Below are 21,407 nucleotides of genomic sequence, written 5' to 3' on the forward strand. Positions count from 1 at the left end.
GTTTGAATAAGGAGACTAGTTGTGTGTAGGGAGGATATATCATCTCTAGTACACATTACCTAAGGTAAGCTGTTTTGTTTGTCTGATATAAACTGAGGTATTGTTGTGTTTTCTAACCTAAAAAATAAATTAACTATCCAACACAAATTATATCAAATTGCAACACACATCAAACCAAATTAAGTGTTCAAACAGTCCAAATATTATACAAAATAATAAGCATTTGGTCCTAAAATTTCACAATCTTAGCAATTTGTCAACAAAATAATTTGAGGTTATAGATCAACCTTCCAAGGACGAGAAATCAATTGGAGAGACTTTTGCAACCAACGAAACAATGTTGGAAAAATTTGGGAAGCAATCTAAAAAAATAAGGATCAAATTTAAAAACTAAATGAAATGAAATGAAATATAAAGGGATGTAATTGAAAAACAAATTAATTAAGAAAAAGATTAAAAAAATAAATAATTATCTAAAAAATAAGGATAAAATCTAACAAATAAGAAAATCAAAGAATGATGAAATTAAAAAAAATCTCATTTTATAAATTATTTAAAACAAACCAAATAGTAATAAAAAGAACAGGGATCAAATTTAAAGGAAAAGTACATTGAAGAGTTGTTTTAAAAATTTATAGGGGTATGTACGAAAATCAAGGAGTAGAAAGAGAAAAAAAAAGGTCAATAACACCATATCAGAGGTTTGTCAGTCATACGTGCCATCCATAGATAGAGAGGCTACCGTGAAGATTCAAATATCGTTATAAAAGCCTGAGTTTGGACATTGTATACACCACTCGAAAAGAGCAAGTGTAACTATGAGCTTCGACGTGATAAGCACTCATAAGCTACTTTCTAATCTTTAAAATATTTTATATGTATAAAAATACTAAATTTCCCTTAACCTAGCCGCTTATAACGAAAAAAACCATAAAAAAACCTAAACACCTATTAAAAGAAATTTGAATTTAATGGTAATTTAATTTTTTTTATTGTGCTGTAAAAAAAAAATACAACCCCTAAGTTCTAGATTAATATTTCTTCCTTTAACTATTTTTTTTTATGAAAAAAAAACTATATTTTCACGGTAAGTGGGTGAAAAGAAACATTAATTATACTTTCTTAAAAAAACCAAACAAACAAATAAAATGTGCAGTGAATGTCTCCATATTAAGTTACATGTAATAATTTTATTGGTTTAGTCTATAATCTCGAGGGTGAACCAAGTTTCTATAATAATTTCTTATTGAATTTCTCCATATTTTCTTAAACTTAGCATAGATATTAAACCCGAACTAGTCTGACAGGTCGATTAGAGATCCGATTAATCTAGTGGTTGGACCAGTCCGAGTAAGAAAAAAAACCGAGATAAGCAAAAACCAGGCAAAACTCAATTGACCCTTCGGGCTGACCTGTGATCAGGACGACCTGACAAAACTCGGTTGAGACCTGTTGTTTTTTTCAAATTTATTTTTTCTCCTTGCTAGAAACCCTATTTTTATATATTTTTTAGTTAGTTATTAACTATTTTCAAAGTTCACTATATAAATACTAGAATAATGTTTTATTTTTTTAATATAGAATTTCAAACCCTTTAATATACATCTACTCTATGTTCATATGAAAAAAATTATTTTTTTAATGTGAGATTTGAAACTTTTTAGTATATATATTTTATATTCATAAGAAAAAAGTAATGTTTTTTTAATATAAAATAAAAAATATATTTTTGGTTTAAATACTTTAATTTATAGCATATTAACATAATATCTTTTTAATATGAGATATAAAACCTTTTAAAATAATCTTTTAAACTTCATTATTTATAATATGTATAATATATATTTACATGAATTATTTTTTAATATTTTTATATAAAATATTAAAAATTTAAATATTTTTTTTTATTTTTCAGAGTTAATTCAGATTAGCTCAACTTAACCTGTATAGCTCAAAACTTAATTTTTTAACCAGATTAACTCTGGATCAGTTCCGATAACTATAAAACTTTGTGATGAGTGAATGTATAATCATTAAACGTGTAAATTAAATAATTATAATATGAAATGTTCCGATTAATTAATTGGCGAATGTATAATTAATCAATTAATGAGTTATCATTTCAGTCTTGTCATGGCCTGGGCTACGAACCATTTCAAGCTAAGTTTTTTTCGGGGAAGTTTGGAAGAATAACAATGATTATTTTTTAAAGTTTTTTTATTTAAAAATATATTAAATTAAAATATTTTTTATTTTTATAAAAATATTTTTTTTATATTAACACATTAAAACAATTAAAAAATATTAAAAAATTAAATTAAAACAAAAAAATTAATATTAATATTATTTTTTTAAAAAAATATTTTTAAAATACAAAACCTACGTTATTAATCCGTGGATAATGTATATGGAAGTGGGCTATTTTGGATATTAAAAAGCACCTGTAAAATCATCATCTCCATATACATTTGTGCGTGAGAGAGCTTTGGCTTAAAGGTAGCCAGGAGTTCCTCATCCTTGTAGCCAATGACTTATAGTTAAAGCACCTAGATTTTCTCATGATTCCTTGTCCTTCCGCTCCATAAAAAATGTTAGTTTCCTCTTCAGTTGCAACATGTAAGCTCACTTATCTGTTTCTCTGGTTTCAAATTTTCAAGATTTCCTCTTTTGGTTGGAATAAATTTTGTTGGTAAACTTGGTTGGTTTCAGGGACAGACTGTGGATCGTCTTCTAACTACCCTTTGTGCACCATGGCTTTTTTTCATTCTAAATTAAGGTCCTCCTTTCTCAGAATGGAACCCTTCACTGTTTCTTTTCTCCCAAGTTCAGAATTTCTCAAACTTAGCTCCTTCCATTCTTTTCAGGTATGCCGAAGCTGTAATAACCAATTCATGCTTTCTTGCTCATCTGGGTTTTATTTACAATCTGCAATCACTGGCTACTTTATTGTATTGGGTTCTTTCTCACCAATGAAATGGGAATTGATGATGTCTTTAACTCTTTGTATTGTTTAGTTAAATCTTAATTTCATTAGGCTATTATGTTTGTCCTAGAACGTTGGCTTTTCTTGCTCATCAGGAACCTTTGTTTAAATGCTTAAAATATGTGTGAAAAAGGCTTCTCTTGTCGTATATTATATATTGTCTCTGATTTTTGGGAGTCATTGTTATAACAGTTTTGTGTGGCATTGAATTTTTTTTTATTAAGTGTAGTGTGATTGGTTGCGTATGAGTTCCACAATTCTAGGAGTAGTTTAGGTTGAATTTTCCTTTCAATTCAGTTGTTGTGAGGCGTGGCTTTGTTTATTTTTATTGTTTCTTGTGGAGGATCAGCACAATTGATTGCATTGGTGTTTAACACCGCAAATAAAAGTGATTGAGGTATCATTTTTACTTGCATTGCCACTTGCTTGAGAATAGTAATGGTTTCATCTTCTGCAAAAATTACTATAGATCAAATTTTACAAGTTGGGGAAAATATTTTTAATCTCCATTGATGGAAAAATGTGACCATATTAGTTGTGGGCCTTCGCAGCTTCAATGTGAAATTCGTTCCATCATTTATGTTTTTTGGTGGATGAAACCGATGGACTGATAGATATTAACTTGCATATTGATGATTTGATAACTTGATCAATAAAGGCCCCAAATGGTGCTTTTGGTCAAGCACAGTTGTACCTGAGGTCCAGGAACAATACTATGAAAGATTATATGTCATCCAGCCATAGTTTGTATGCCATTGCCTCTGAGATCTGGTAGGCAGCAGCAGTATGAGGGCTGTGGCAATAACACTACTACGATTGTGCTAGAAAGTCATGTATTTGAACTTAAACATCGTTTCTTGAGTATGTTGTACACTTTGACTCTATAATCAGTCATCTTTATGCTCACCGTAGAAATATAATGCCATTTCTTGGTTTTTATTTATCTCTTTTCTGTTTAAAATGAATTTTATTTTTTCCCTTCTGCAGCATAGTGATCTTAAACTTAGGCATTCATTCAAGTCTAGAACTACACCAAGGATGTCGCGTCAACCACATGAACTGGTTATCACAAACGAATATCCTCAAAATGCTGATTTTCCTCGGAATTATTCAAGAAAGGAGAAGAAGCCCTTTCCAATACCCATAGTAGAGTTGAGACGAGCTGCAAGGGAGAGGTTCAAGAAGAGCAAAGGCCAACCTAAAGGACGTGCACCACCTCCAAAGAATGGTTTGCTCGTTCAATGCCTTGTGCCACTTGCTTATGATGTATTCAATGCAAGGATCACGTTAATTAACAATCTCAAGAAACTGTTAAAAGTGGTTCCTGTGCATGCTTGTGGGTAATCTTCATCTCTGAAAAACCATAGCTCTTGGTTACAATCTTGCAATCCAATTTATTTGCAGAAGCATGGGTATCTTAAGGGATTGTTCTATCTTGCTCTCACATGCACTATTTTAGCCATGTTGAGCAATGTTGTGTTTGGCTAAATTGGTCAGTCATACTGTTCCTCCTTAAAACTTTTAAGGCAAAATGCATGGTTCTTGTGTCATATGTTGTCTCTGATGGCCCTTCTATAGATGACTGCATCTGAATGAGATGTTATTGCTTGCCAATGTTCATCATGCGCAGAAATTGACCTGGCCTTACGATAATCGCCACCTGTTGTCAGTGGGAATATAGAAATAAATGGTGTAAAGAGATATAAGGGCGTTGTATTAGTGAACTTTTGATTGGAGTTTTGGCACGCCTATGAAGCATCTTGAATTTTATGATTTGCAGGGAGATGGTAATAGTGAATTTTGATAAGATGTTTTTGCTACTGAATACTATTGGTTGGTAAATTAACAGTATTAAACAAAGCACTCTTTATCTTTACTGTGAATAGATGCAATCGAGTTAGTTGGATAAAGAATTATCATGGGGAATTCAACCTTCGTGGTGAATATGGTCTCTCCTCATGGTTGAAGGTTTGCTATATTATAGTGATTACAGTCTACCTTTTGCAGGTGGTGTAACGAGCTCCACGTGGGACCCGAAGGACATCCATTCAAGTCATGTAAAGGCAAACATGCCACCCTCCGCAAGGGTCTTCATCAATGGACAAATGCAGCTGTCGAAGATGTACTTGTGCCAATAGAAGCCTACCACCTTTATGATCCTCTTGGAAAACGAATTAAACATGAGGAGAGATTTTCAATTCCCCGAATTCCTGCAGTAATGGAGCTCTGTATCCAAGCTGGTGTTTACGTTTCTGAATATCCAACAAAAAGGAGAAGAAAACCAATTATTCGCATCGGAAAAAGGGAATTTGTTGATGCAGATGAAAGTGACCTACCAGACCCTGTCCCAGAAGTGCCTCTAAAGCCACTATTAACCGAATTACCCATCTCAAAAGCAGTAGCCCCAGCTAATGAAGAAGAAAAAACCTTGCTTGCCGAGGAAACACTACAAGCATGGGAAAAGATGAGGAAAGGAGCCAAGAAGTTAATGCAGATGTACCGCGTCAGAGTTTGTGGATATTGCCCGGAGGTGCATGTGGGACATAGCGGACACAAGGCGCAGAACTGTGGGGCCCACAAGCACCAACAACGGAACGGACAGCATGGTTGGCAGTCTGCTGTGCTTGATGACTTGATACCGCCAAGATATGTGTGGCATGTTCCTGATGTGGATGGGCCGCCATTGCGAAGGGAGCTGAGGAACTTCTATGGACAAGCCCCCGCTGTTGTAGAAATTTGCGTTCAGGCTGGTGCTGCTGTACCAGACCAGTACAAATCAACCATGAGGTTGGATATTGGGATCCCTTCCAGTGTTAAAGAGGCTGAAATGGTTGTTTAAGGTATTCTTCTCACCTCTTTCAGGCAAGTTGTAAAGTGCATGTAAAGTATTGAAAGGGAAGACAGTTTAACATCGATTCTTTCAGGAAATAGTAGCAGTTTTCTTCGATTTTGGGCCCCTGACTCTCTCAAACCATCTCTGCTTCTATTCAATGGTCGAAATTACTGATATTAAACTAGCATTACAAACATGCACGTTCCCTTTTAGGTTAGCAGGCTAGCAAAGAGATCAATAGATCCCTGAAAGCAGTTTGATAGAGATCAATGAAATGTTATAATTATAATCATAATCATAACTCTAACTATAATTATAATTATAAAATAAACTAAAACAGCTTGTACTTTCACCGAAGACCAATAATGCTCTCCCCTACACTCAAAGCTAATGTGGACTGCACTGTAGGAGAACAATGCGTTTTTTATTGTCCCTAGATGTCGAAAAGTACAATTTGGTTCCTTAAGTTTTAGATTTTCATGTATTTGGTCCATGCAGTTTTATGTTTTTATGTTTTAGTCCACAAACATTATTTTTATTACATTTCAATCCTTGAGTTATGGAAGATGAGAGAGGAAGTTGTCAATGGATTTGTTTTGGAAAATGAAGTGCAACGAAACCATTAGAAAGAAAATTTAAATGAAAAGAAGAAGAAGAAAAACTCATAGATTGTTCATAGTTAATCCTGTTGTCATCTCACTCGTGATTCGTTGCGGGTTGAATCAAAAGTTAATATGCAACATAAAGAAATATAAGCAATATTATTTTGTTTTTAACATCATGAAATATTTGAAGTGTAAAACAAAAATTCAACACGTGTTAAATAACATATTTTGATAATTATATGCAAATTAACATATTTAATTCTGCTCTTTATGGAGATTTTTAATTTTTCTCAGTTAATTAGATGTTAATATTTTTTAATTAAAAAATAATTTATACTCTATTGAAACAAAATCTCAGCCATTTGAAATTAGAAGAAAAAATATAGTTTTTCAATCTAGATTTTATTTTTTTATTAATGCATCTTTCAATTATTTTAACAGAAACATATTTTAAAATTACAAGCATTGATTTCTAAACAAAAATTCATCATGGTCTTAAAATAAATAATAAAAAAATTAAAACGATGTCTTAGTATTTTATATATATTTGAAGAAATAAATGATAAATGTAACAAAGTTATATAAAAAACATATTAAAAATAATAAAAAATCACAACTTTTTTTTCATTGAATATCCATGCAATTGTTTTTCATGTTAATTAGGTACATAATAAGTGAAAAACATATTAACATTCTCATGAAAACTTATAATATTATTTAATAATTGAAATATAATATTAATCTTTTTATAGTACATTTAAATGTAAAAAAATGTAAAAAAATAATATAAAGAGGATATCGACTTGGTGCCCAACACATCAAATAGAGGGTTAGATATGCCGGGGTTTGTAAGGCTAGACCCACACGATTAACCTTATTTTTTTTCATATTTTAAGGGGGTGATATATCACCCTTTTCTTTTTTTGAAAAAAAATAGCTTACAACATTTTATCTCTAGTATCTCCGGCAATCTCAATTAGCCAGGATGTCGGGTCCGTTGTTTCTTAAACCAAAAGGCCTTATTTTCAACCTTTTTTTCTTGAAAACGCTTAAATATACCATAAAGACCTCAATAAAAACATTCATGGTATTAAATTAGCATAAAATTGGTTAAAATACATAAAATTAGTTAAAATACAAAAAATCAACCCAAGTTTTAAAACTTTTCATGGATCTAATCTACTTTTTTTTTTGGCAAAATAAAAGTTTAAAAACACCTCAAAAAAACTTTTCTCATCAAATGAACCTGGACCTATTGACACTAAAATTAATTTTTTTTATCGTTGAAATATGATGAACCAATGACTTTCTCTTTTCTTTGTTGTTTTTCAGTAAGTTGGTCTCTTCTTTGTCAAACCTTGGGACTAAAAAATGAACATAATAATTTTATAAATCAAAACTAAATTACAAAAATTAAAGGCATTATAGAGGAAAATAGTTGAATTAAAAAGAATTTTTTCGAACAAATTTAAGACTAGCCATGCGATTTCTCCTTGTTTTACATGCTAATCCTCTTTTGTTAAATTTTATCTTTATCAAACAAATTATAAGAAATTTGTCCTTAAATTTATAATAGAAGTTTGCAATTGAAAAAATAAAGTTGAAGGACAAAACAAATGTGTACTTATAGATTACTGTATGTAAAAGACTATGGGTTTTAGTATATTTTATAATTTTAATAATTTTAATTGGGTAAATGGATATTAAGCAGTTAGATGGTCTGTATTATGCTGCTGGCTGAGCTAATTTTTTCCCAGCATAAAAAAAAATGTTTTTGAAGAATCTAAGATTTAGGTGATTGAAAGAGATCACATGTGTTGTTAAATATCATGCAACAAGCATCTCATATTTATATCTAATCAATTAATTTAATCTAATTTAAAAATAAAATTCCTTTTTAAAAAATCCAGATGTAACTCCTGTTATTTTCAAAACGATTAAAAATCCTAAAGACAATAAGAAAAAAGAAAGAAGATAAAATCGAAAAAAATAATCGTAAAATAGACAATAAAAAAAACAAGTGAACTTAAGTGAACCTTTTAAGCTCATGGTAATTTCTCAAACTCATATCATATTGAATTCTAGACTTGAACTCAACCAAGAAGACTCAACACCTAACCAATTTAATATTGATGGATGAAATTAGTTAATTTAATTAAGTAAAAAAAACAAAATACCTTTTAAAAAAGCTAAATTTAACAAAGACCTAAAAAGTCTTAAAGCAATCTGTGTTGTTTTTAAAATGACAAAAAAAAAACACATATAAACAAAAAAATAACAAAAAAAAATTTGAAGGATGAAACTAGAAAGAAAAAAAAACAGATATTTAGAGGGTGAGAACATTTAAAAAAAAAACTAAAAATCAGGTAGTTAAAAGAGAAACATTAGCTGTTAGAATAACGATCCAAAAAACAAACCAAACAAAATACCAAGAAACGAGCATCTTATACTTGTATTCAATTAATTAATTTAATTTAATTTTTTAAAAATCTAAATTTAATAAAGACTGATAAAAAACTCAAGGTGACTTATGTCATTTTCAAAAAGATTGATAAAATCCTATAAAAAGCAAGGAAAAAAAACACACAAAACCCAATTTCCAATCAAATAAATGCCAAGATAAAATAAAAAAAATTGAGATAAATAAAAAAAATATCAAGTAAATTCATGTGAATTTTCTAAACTCGAGTTAATCTCTCAAACTCGTAACTCGTTAAATCCTAGACCTAGGTTCAATAAAAAAAACTCAATACCCAATCAATTTAATGTTGAGGAATGAAATTGAAAAAGAAATATCAACCTCATAAAATTTCCAAGGCAAAAAACAAAATAGCAATAAAAAAATGAAAATCAAGTTTTAATAGGAAAAAAACTAAAAAATGATGAAATTTAAAAAGATATTCAATTTGAAAAATGATCTCAGATTATATATAAAAAAAAGCAATCAAAAGATAAGGGTTCAAATTTCACATATGAAAAAATTTAAGGGGGATGAAACCAAATAAAAGTTTCAATTTAAAAAATCATCTGAACTAAAATAAATAGAAATTAAAAAAAGAGGGATCAAATTAAAAAAAAACACAAATTAAAGAGATTCTTTGAAAATTTTAAGGGTCAGGGCAAAAATCGAGAAGAGAAGAGAAAATGAAAAAGAAAAGAAAAGGTTGTTGGCTCCAAATAAGAAATCCAATGACCACATGCATCGTCCTATTATTGAGGCGTTCCCGAGACGAGGTCAACACTGCCTTGGAAGGTAGTGCTTGGTTATTAGATGATATTACATATGTTGTTCGAAGCACATTTGCATTGTTCACACGTTATTTTTTTTTTAATTTTTATCTTTATCAAATGACCAAATTAACCCTCTAGAATATGAAAACCACAAAACAAACCCAAATGAAAAGATAACAACACCTCTCAACTCAAGCTTACTTATTTTTTTGATTTCGAGAGTAAAAGTTAGTTTAATGCGACAAAACAAACAAAACATCTAAAAAGCCCCTGGATTATAGTTTGATTTTTTTTTCTTTGTTGCAAGGGAATCAACATAATTTTATTATACAAATAATATTAAAAAGTAAAAAAAAAACCTGGAGAATATATATATTTTGCTTTTAGAGAGGTAACAAAGTAATTTTATTATGGTAAAAAAAGTGTGTTCACCAATTTGTCCCCAATTAATTATATATTTTTATTAATTATTTAAATTGATTTTATACTCGTTAAATTAACCAGATTAAATCGAATGAATCTATACAAAGTTTAAATATTTTTTATTAGAAAGAATAATAATAATAATATTTAAATATTTTTTATGTTAAGAAAAATAATTGGATCAGCAGTGTACCGCAAACTGAGAGATAGTGTATTGTTTGATGTGCCTTTTCAACTGTTACATTAACTGTGAACAAGTTACGTCCAACTTTTATAATTTTCTAGCACAGAAATAACTGAGAGAAATCATGATAACAGTCCAAACAAATGTCAACTCTTTATGCTGACGTGGTAAGCAAGCACTGACTGCTCTGAAGAAACAAAGAAAGAAAATAAGAACCGTAGTTGTAAGATCCTCTCCGGGTTGACACGTGGAAAATTATTCTGTAGCTGATTTTCACACAGGAATTGACAGTCATGCCGCGTGTCAACATTGAAAATTTCAACTTCTCCACGTGTCCATGGAACCTTTACTTTCGCCTCCTATCTCGTTTTAACAGCCTTCGTGTCCTTTCCTCTTTGTTTGTCTAAAGCCTGCAACATCCATGGCAAATCACCAACCTGAAGTTAAAGCTTCCACAAGCCAAAGCAAGGAAAAAGAAAAGAAGAGAAAAGAAACCGACGGCTTAAGATAAACCAAGAGAGACATGGCAGGGTCAGATCAACCAGCACGGCATTCAACAGAGGTGCTTCACCAGCGTCGCAAATTGTCTCTGTGTCCATTGAAAACGGCCATTGGTGGTGTTGCTGTTGTTGCCGCTATTGGCTACTTCGTTCTGTACACCAAGAAGAAGCCTGAAGCCTCTGCATTAGATGTGGCCAAGGTCACAGTTGGTGTCGCTAATCCAGCAAACACCCACCCCCGCAACTAGATTCCCCCTCTTCTATTTACTTTTAATATTTAGATTTTTTGTTTCTCCCTTCAATTTTCTCTTTCATTCGAAGTTTTTTCTTTCCCTTCTTTCTGTTGGCTATGTTTCTACTTGATTTTGTTTCTTCAATCCTTGCATGAACTTATATAATTCAGAGGGAATAATTGGTTTTGTTCTATTGTTTGTGAATGCACTCTGCTAATTAGTTTTATGCTTGGTGATAATTTTTCTTCATTGCAGTAATTTCTTAATTTTCCAAATGCATCATGTGTCAAAAATACTTTTAAAATTTATGTATCTTTGATTGCATTTCATTTCAATAATCAGATTGAATGGATATGATTTTTAAGAATATGTAGTTAGATCCTAAAGCAAGAAATTCAATTAAATATATATGAAAAAGCTAATTATCAACTGATTTCATAAAATCCTAGATAGGGATGATGTTTAGGCCTGGGTGTCAGGCAGCTAAACATATTTAAGTGGGTTGAGGATGCACAAATTGATAAAACTTGCGAGCCTACTAGAAAATGAATGATCAAATTAACTAGGAGAGTCTTTTATGCATGACAATGTATGCCCAATTGAGCTAACTAGGAACAATGCAATGAATATTATGCAAATAAGAAACTCAAAATGGAAATGTGCCTCTGAATGAATAGGTCGAGCTAGGGGCAATTTGGCTTGAAAAAATCCACTATAAATAATAGTTAAATGATGATTTGGTGAACCTCATTAAAGCTATAAATGGCATTTAACGATGATAAATGCCTCTAAATGATAGTCAGAAGAATAAGTAATATCAGATCAACTAGGGGCATGGTTGCTCAAAACAACCTATGACAGTGAATGAATTGGTATACTCTATTAGTAGTTGAGAGTAACATCATACTTGAAGAGCATGATCAAACTAAGAGGTATTTTCATGGTTGAAATACAGTTTATTCTTTAAAAAATAGTTATAATACCAAATGAAGATCTTGCCATGTAAGTACCTTTTAATGAATATAGAAAGAATGTACACGACCAAAGAAGTTAGACGCTAGTATGTTTGAAATAGCTCAAGATAATAAATGACTTGATGAACTTCTTTAATATTGAGAATAATAGAGCATCATTTCTTCATCAAAGTAGATGAAAAGGGGGTAATGGTACAAAAAAATACCATACTTGGGGGCATCATCTAGAAGAAAGGCAACATCATAGCTGAAAGATAGTTTCACTTTCAGAAAAATAGCCAACAGAATAGAACTCCTTGTAATGAAGGTAAAAGCCCGTGAGATTAGTCGAGGTGTGTGCAAGATAACCCGAACACTCACGTTACTAAAAAAAGACAACAATTGTTACAAAAAGCTGAGATCACATGATATATAAAAAACTAGAAAATCTACAGCGAGCTGACAAGTCAAGCATTCATGAAAAGCCATATAAAAAATAGCAATTCGTATCATGAAACCAAGAAGATGAATTGCAAGAAGAGAGGCTTATATTCCTAAACATGGAAAGATGTATGCATGTTATTTAACCCATGATATGTAGCATTGTGCAATATTTTTGCAGAAAAATCTTCTAAAAAAACACAAGTAAAAATCTTATAAAGTCCGGTGAGATTTCAGTTGTTGGTTTCAATCCCAACAAGGCTTTCGCAAGAAAGAGTCCAAAAAGACTCCAGCAAATAAGAACTCAATAAGGTTCTGAGCCTAGCAAGGCTCTAGTTAAGATTAAGCCCTGCCATAAGGAAAAACAATCTTGTAATTAAGAAATCAAGCCCTATAATCAGGAGAGTCAACCCCGCTAATAGAAAGTTAGCCTTGTAATCAAGAAGTTTAATCATTTTATCAATAGATCAAGCCCTGATATCAGGAGAATCAATCTTATAATCAAGAAGATCAAGCGTTGTCATCAAGAGAAGCAATCTTACAATCAAGAAGTCAAGCCCTGCAATAAGGAAATTAACTTTGCACTAAAAAAATAATAATAAGAAGAAAAAAGGTGAAAGTTTAAAAAAGAAAAAGAAATGAATGAAGAAAGCCAAATAGCTCTATAAAGTGTCATTCGTGATGATGTTAAGTACAAAGACAAAATGTGAACAATAGAGCACCATATATAATTGGCAGAATTGAGATTGAAATGAAGAAAGCCAAATAACTCTCTAAAAAGATTTTTACACTAAATAAGTAATCTTATATCTTTAAACCTTAAACATTATTTGAGCCTTACATACCTTTTTTTTCATAGCTATGAACCTTAACCTACATTTCATGTCTTGGAAAGTCATTTCTGATTAAAACATCTTGTTTATGGTGGATGGTGTAGAAAAAAAAATGCTTTTACTTCATACTCATTATTAGAGCAATATACGAACACACTCAAGTAAGCCTTCCTCCTTTTGAAGAGCCAAAACCTTTTTCTAAGTTTTTAACCAACTATTTCTAAAGATGACCTCTCATCATATAAGTAATTAGTTGCTCTCCTTTTTAAAAACCAAAAACCTACCTTGGAATGCAACCTTTCCTTTCCCAAAAATGACTTCCCATTAGATAAGTAGTCAACTGCTTTTTTTGTTGGAAGCTAAAAACCTATATTAGACTCGAATGGTTGCATTTGTTTTCTTAAATCCAATTATTCTTTCTTGCAATCTCAATCAGCTCAACAAGACACCTGTAAAATTATATCTTGGCATCAAATGACTTATTTTGGGTTCTCAACCAAAAAAGTTTAATCTTCACAGAATATTTTTAAATTTACATCACCATGATTTAATTTCAATAATTAGACTTGAATGGATACAATCTTCAAGATTTAAAGTTTGATTAAAAAAAAGGATTTTTCAAAGAATCAATTATTAAATTTGCAAAGTTATTGACTAAGACAATGTTGATGCATGTGCCTTTCATGATTGGTTACTAAAAAACGAGCAATCATGAAGCAATTATGATAACCTTATAATGGACAATGAAAACACAAAGATTAGCTAGGGTCGGCTAGAAGAAATCAATTGCAACCAATAGTCAAATAATGATTTGGGGAACTTCATCAAAGTCATGAATGGTATCAGATGAGGATGTGGTCATATGAATGTCTTTTGATGATTTCCAAAACAATGAACACAATCATCGATTTGGGGGTAATAATGTTTGAAAAAATCCATATCAATAGATGATTTGGTGAATTCCTCAGTTATTAAAAGTAACACAACACTTGAGGAGCATGGTTCGACTAAGGGGCATCTTAATGGATGAAGGACGATTTATCCTTTGAAAAATGATCAAAATACTTGATTAATATATTACCTCATAAGTGCATTTTGATGAATAGTGAAAGGGTATACATAACGAGATTAGTTGAAGGCAACTTGAAACAATCTCTGTTAGTAGAGGATTTGATGAACTTCTTCAAAAAGTGAAAATATTAGAGCGCCACTTCTCCATCATGATATACAATGAATTTAATGATGCACAGTGACCGAAGTGGATCACACTCTTTTTTCAAATGTAAGTGAGAGATTACAATGAGGAGAAATCATAGAGGAAAAAAAAAGACCTCATAAACTCACCAATGCTCCAATAACGACATCATCGGTATAATCAGAAAAGATGGATCTCACATTGCACCTAAAAATAAGGGACTCACCCACCGTGTGTGGCCTACTTGGGTTATCGTTGATAACCTTTCTTGGTGAATTTAGATTTGTCTCGTTGAAATCTTTATATTGGTCATTGAAAATATATCTTTTTTTTTATAATACTAGTGGTATCATAATCGAAGCTTCAGTGTGCTTCTAGGATCTCTTTTTTTTTTCTCTCCTCTCTGCTTAATGTAATTTATCTTTGTCACATTTCATAATCATAACAGCTTTAAATGTCACCATTAGAGTTTTCTAATCGTGACATGTAACAATTATTTCATCAATTTGTTTTTTCTACTTGTGTTATTTGAACATTATATTTTTTTTAAATGATGTTAATAAACAAAAAGACCCCTATCATGAAAGTATCTTTGGGATCATAAATGGCCATTGCCAAATGGTAAAATTTTAAAAATTTGATTCTTAAGGACTAGTGACCTGATTCTGTACCCTCTCAATCTCATCTCAGATAGATTTTGTAATATTTTTAACATCAACTTCTACATGTGTCTTTTGGCTGAAAAGTGATAAGGTATTCATTCCTTGTCCTATTGAAATTACAAATAATTAGAGTGTAGGAGTTAGGGTTTGGAGGAGGAGGAGGAGAAACAAAATGAAGAAACATATTTGGATGCCATGAGATCATAAAAAAGAATGGTTGGTTTTACTTTACAAGAAGAGTTTTATTTTTTATATGCGCCAAGAGTTATATTTATCTCATAGTCTTTAGTAGAGTGAGATCAGGTATGGGATTCATGTCGTGCTATAATTCTGCTACCATATGAATTTCTAGGGGAATAAAAACCCTTTTTTCTAGGAATTTTTATTGTGCTATAAATAATGTCTTTAATTGATTATTTATTTATTAAAGATTAATTCAGATAAAACACACATATGATGCATTTGGAAAATAAACTTCTTTGGTCAAAGACCTAAAACACACCATCCAACGCTAAAAGTTATTATATTGATGATTAACAAGGTGTATGTTTTGAAAGAAATATTAGCTCAAAGTTGCCTCTCTGGCTCAAATGAATTTCTTGCATTTTGAAAATAGAAATTAACCCGATGTAAGTTTAAAATATTTTTTTTTGAATTTCTTGCAATTCCCTAGGGGTTTGTTTTGTTAACTTTTAAGGAAATGATGATTTGGTCTTTTATGTAGGCTAAATTGTTATTGGTGAAGGAATGTGATAAGGTGACCTTTATTTTGTAGGTTTCAAATTAAGAGGCTCGAGTGAAAGCTCAAGATTTTATTGGAAAAAAATTGTCTCTTTTTTATAAGTGCTTGTTTTATCAGCATGAATAATAATCAGTAGCTTGTTCGCAATGTCATGGTTTTTGTGAAAAACTTTGTATTTTGAGAATGCCACTTATTGATTCAAGTTGCTTGCTTAATTAAAAAGTATTTTTAAATGTATGTAATGCAGGCAGAGGCAATCGACTAAAGACTTAGGATCATTGTCATTTGTTTGACTTGTTATATCTTTCAATCTTTCCTTGTCATATTTCTTTGACTTGTATTTTTTTTATTGTTTTAGTGGAGCACTCTTATCCGATCTTGACGTTGTCATTTTTAATTTTGATTTATACATGCCTTCAATATTTGGATTTTTTAGGCTCTTTTGCTTTTGGATTTCTCATGACTTTTCTCGAGTTTTTATCTTTCACTTGCCTCTAGTATTTTCTTGGGCTATTTGCCTTTTAGATTTCCATTTGTATCCTTTCAACCTTTATACCCTATTTGTTTTTGCATTTCAAAACGCTTTTGAAAAAATTTGAATTTATTTTTATTTTTTTATTTGCTTTAAATTAATATTTTTTGGTGTTTTTAGATCATTTTGATGCGATGATATAAAAAATAATTTTTTAAAAATAAAAAAAAATATTATTTTGATACATTTTTAAGTAAAAAGTTCTTTAAAAAACAACTGTAACCACACTGCTAAACAGACTCTAATCTCTTTACTTTCTCCCAGTGTGAGGTATGATTCTAGTCAAGGTTTCATGAAGAAAAATTCACACAAGCTTAAAAATGAACTGCAAGGGATTCATTTGTTTTTTGAATGTGAAAGGAAAAACAAAGATAATCTTTGTCATTTCAAGTGTAAATAGTTGAAGCAGATAAACTTTGGCCTTATCCAATATAGTTTGTTAGGACTTATAAAGAACCATGTTTTATGAGTATAGAACTACAAAATCTATTACATGCTATTAAGCATACATCTAAAACATAGCTTTAAAGACATGATATGTATATTATATAATGTTTATACCAAGTCAGGTAGGGTATTTGGTGCTTCAATAGGCCTGTTGGAGTACAAAGGCTAATCCAAGATATTCTTTAAGAATCTCCTAATGTATTCCTCCAAAAAAGGCTTTTTACGGTATAGATATCAATGTAAGTTGTGCTTGAGGGTTTTTTCCAATGGAATCTCTATGTTGTTGTAGGTGACATCGAGGTGAAATACAGGTGAAACATGTAAGAATATGAAAAATCAGTCACCACCTAGTTTTATAATAACTAGGAACACTAACTGTTTTTCAGAGGTTCTGGGTAAGAAATTGGTTATATAATAAAAAATATAAACATCACCTTATACATCATACACTAAAATAAGATGCATTGTTATTTGTTTTTAATGATAAAATGTGTGCTTTCATGCTAAGGTTTGTCTAAACTGATATATGTGTATTTTTTTATTATAAAATATAAAATCATATATTAATTGATTCTATTACCCATTAAGCAATTTTATATAATAATGTTTGATGATGATTCATTTATCTTGTATTGCTTTTATAGATAAATATAATTAACATGTTATTAAAATATTTTTAGGTGGATATTTATGATGAAGTCATATATTAAAAAAAATATACTATCCTTTCAGTCAATTTCTCAAGATAATGCCAAATATTAGCTTATTTATTCTTAGCCGATCATAAATAATAAAATCATTAACCAAAAACTTCAATAATTATTTAATTGAAAGGCGAGTAGAAAATATTTTTACTGGTAATTTACTATTCTTTTGGTCATCTTTTAAGGATTAATCTCGTTGGGAGTTTTTTTTTCCTAACTATATGCATGAATAATAAAATCATAACCAAATATTTATGACTTAAAAATATTTTTTTTTCAAGGTAATTTTATCGAATTATAAGGATAAAATCCACTAAAAGTATTTTTTTTATTTCTAGAATAAAAACCATTTTGAGATTTTGTTTTTCATTTAATGTCAATCTATAATAATAAACCACAAATGAAAATCTATGAGCTGAAAATATATTTTTCTAAAGTGATCTTATTATCATTTTTAGAATGATTTTTAAGGATAGAAACCATTAAGGTTTTTTTTATCCTATATCGATCTACGATTAGAAAACCTCAAACAAATATTTACGAGTTAAAAATATATTTTTTTCCCAAAGCGATCTTGTTATCATTTTTTAGATTGACTTCTAGGGATAAAACCCGCTGAGGATTTTTATCCTATGTCAATAAATGATAATAAAACCATAAACAAGTATTTACGAATTGAAAATACATTTTTTGTAAGAGAATTTTATTATTTTTTTAGATCGACTTCTTAGGATAAAATCATTGTTTTTTTTTTTTATCGTATGTCAACTAATATTAATAAAATCAAAAATACACTACACAATCATTACAACAACTACTACAATAAATCGACCTAATAAATCAAATTAATTATGTCACAAAAAAATCTATAATTACATCACCATATCATAAATCAAACCCACCCTAATCATTCAAGAACGTACACATCCAATAATAACTCTTAATAATCTCGATCATTCATAATAGATTGAAAATCAACACTAATAATCAATACATTATCACAAAATCTCATTAACATGTTTTTTAAAAATATTTGGGATTGAAATTGACCTTTTGGATTAGTTGAAATTGACTGAAGATCACTAAATAAGAGTGGAATAGCTTCAGGGAGTGCAACTCATATATGTCTGTGGCTGGCGGCGCATGGAGTCACGCACCGGTGACCCAAACAAATTGAGACACGTTAGATAAGGTAAACCATCAACCCTTCTTTATTTTTTTTTGGCAAGTGGTAAGAAAAATAAAGGTTTAAGGAGGGAGATCTAACCATTTTAAGCTTATACTCTCTTTTGCTCTCTCGTTTTTATGGGATCGTTTCTCTTTCTTAGTTTATCATCATTACTTCCTACTATTGGTGGTTGTGGAGGTTGAAAGAAAGGCTATTTTCATTTACAATGAAGGGGCTTGTTGTTATCCTGAAAGAGGAAATCTTTGTCGGTGTTAATGAAGGTCATAGTCAATGGTGGTAAGGGTTGTGTTGTTGTTGTTATCGTCCATTACTCACTTCATGTGTTTTCTCTCTCTTTTTTTCCACACCTTTATCTTCTTGAACTTTCCTTTCACATTTTTTTTTATTTTGTTCCTTCCGTACATTGTTTATTCTCTCTCTTATTTATACTAACACCAAAAGCTCTTGATCTTATCTATTCTCTAACTTTTCACAACCTTCCTTTTTATTCTTGTATTTACCCATTACTTTATATTTATTATTTTTATTTTTGAATTGTTTGGAGATGGGGTTTCTAAAATTCAAATTGATCCTATCCATTACATATTGATTTTATACTCACTAATAAAAATCTTACTGATTTTCTTCTTGTAAATTTTTTTCTTTTTTTCTTTCATTTTTTAAAAAGTTCGTTAACATGAAAATGATACCAAAATGATCAAAAACTATGAAATGATCAAAGATTGGCCAAATTACATTGAAAATATATTTTTTAGGATTTTTTTTTTCATTTCTATATTTTTTTTATTTTTGTTTTGAAAATTTATTGAAAACAAGGGGTTAAAAAGGAGTTACAACAATTATCTCCTCTTTACAATATTTATGGTACAAGGATGAGGAAAAATTCAGTTTCTCTTGATTTTGTCTAATAAGTTTATAAAGAATAGAAATAGGGTATTTTTTTTCTTTTTTTAGAAACTAAACATCTTGCCAAATAAAGCCACATGTATGAGAGGATCAACTTGATATTCATACAAATAAAAATGAATGGATTAACTTGGGATCCTTGTGAAAGGATCAACTTGAGATCTATATAAAATGATCAACTTGGGATCCATACAAGGATCAACTTGGGATCCAAATAAATGAGAGGATTAACTCAGGATCTATGTAACAAACAATAATAACTTTAGATCCATGCAAATGAAAGGATTATCTGAGGATTTATATTGATAAAATAAACATGATCATCTTGGGATCCACACTACTAAAAAATGAATGGGATCATCTTGGGATCCTTCAGATGAAATGAAAAAAATCAACTTGGGATTTTTCTAAATAAAAATGAAATTGGTTCAATAACTATAGAGTTGAGCTTGACTTACCTGGTAATGGAATTTGGTTAAATATGTCCAAATTAAAAAGCTTAACTTGCAATTGTTATTTGCGTCCTTTTCTTTTCATTTTTTTGAAAAAAAAACATTACATTTATCTTTTTCAATTATAACAAGACTTATCAATTATGTCCCTTTATGGTTTTTTGATTCATCGACCCGATTGAGCCTATCATATGTAAATCTCTTGCTTGAATAGAAGAGCATAACTCTGTCTTTTCATAGTGTTTGTTGCCTCTTGTTTTCAGTACTAGAAACTTTTTGTTTTGTTGATCATTTTAAAAGACTCATGACATTGCCCCAGAGTAGTATTTGTGTGTCATTACACTCATTGTCTACATTAATGGAGAAGTGACGGTCCTTTTAAAAGAGTTCATCAAATCCTCTACTACCAAGGACTGTTTCAAATTGCCTCCAATTGATTTGGCTATGTACACCCTTTCATATTCATCAAAATGCACTTATTTGGCAATATATTCCTAATGTATTATGATCACATTTCAAATGGTAAATCATTTTTTTAGCCATAGAGATGCTTTCTAGTTAGACCATGCTCCTCAAGTGTGGTGTTACTCTTAATAACCGAGGGAATTCACCAAATCATCAACTACTATGGATTTGGTTTTTAGCATCATTGCCTTCAAATGATATAACCATGTTCTTTCTTCTGGAAACCAGTAGAAGGTGCTCATGAGGCCACATCTTCATCAAATATTATTCATGGCTTTGATAGAGTTCCTAAAATCATTATTTAACTATTAGTTGCAATGTATTTCTTCAAGCTAAATTGCCTCTAGTTGATTAGTATGTTTTCATCGACAATCATAAAGTTCTCATAATTGCTTCATGATTGCTCGCTTTTTGATAACCAGTAATAAAAAGTAAATGTATTAACATTATCTTTGTTAAGAATTTTGCAAATTCAATCTAAGATTTTTTTTAAAATTCTTTTTTTTTAAAACAAACTGTAAAGTTTGAGGATTATATTTTAAAGTTTAATTGTTGAAATGAATTCATGAAAATGTAAATTTAAAAGTATTTTAAAATTAAACTTTTTTAGTTAATAACCCTAAATAAATTACTCGATTTCGGACATAATTTTATGGGCGTCTTGTTGATTGAGATAAAAAAAAAAAAAAGAAGTAATGATTTACTTATGTTATTTTATTTAAAAAAAAAAACTGATTTTAAAATAAATCAATATTTAACAACACCACCATCACCATATTTGCTCCCTCGAAAATTGGATCCCACTTGATGACCAGCTTGTGATATCAAAGAGTTGATAAAGAAGCTTTCGAGTTCTCAAGGTGGTCGCTTGTGATTAGTATTGTGATCTTCTTG

At 30.2% G+C, this 21,407-nt stretch overlaps 1 protein-coding gene across 2 annotated transcripts; it reads left to right on the forward strand.

The window, feature by feature from the left end:
* The first annotated feature begins 2,416 nt into the window (after window positions 1–2,416).
* On the forward strand, window positions 2,417–5,930 carry LOC133687778 (APO protein 2, chloroplastic). Of its 2 annotated transcripts, XM_062107094.1 has the most exons (4): window positions 2,417–2,616; window positions 2,710–2,864; window positions 3,971–4,323; window positions 4,991–5,930. In XM_062107094.1, exons 1-4 carry the CDS (start codon window positions 2,589–2,591, stop codon window positions 5,820–5,822), a joined length of 1,368 nt encoding a protein of 455 aa, XP_061963078.1. In that variant the 5' UTR covers window positions 2,417–2,588; the 3' UTR covers window positions 5,823–5,930. The 2 variants fall into 2 exon arrangements, with proteins under 2 accessions (XP_061963078.1, XP_061963079.1); XM_062107095.1 differs by lacking the exon at window positions 2,417–2,616 and having other exon boundaries at window positions 2,727–2,776.
* The last annotated feature ends 15,477 nt before the right edge of the window (window positions 5,931–21,407 follow it).

This window comes from Populus nigra, chromosome 3, assembly GCF_951802175.1.
Source record: "Populus nigra chromosome 3, ddPopNigr1.1, whole genome shotgun sequence".
NCBI lineage: Eukaryota > Viridiplantae > Streptophyta > Magnoliopsida > Malpighiales > Salicaceae > Populus > Populus nigra.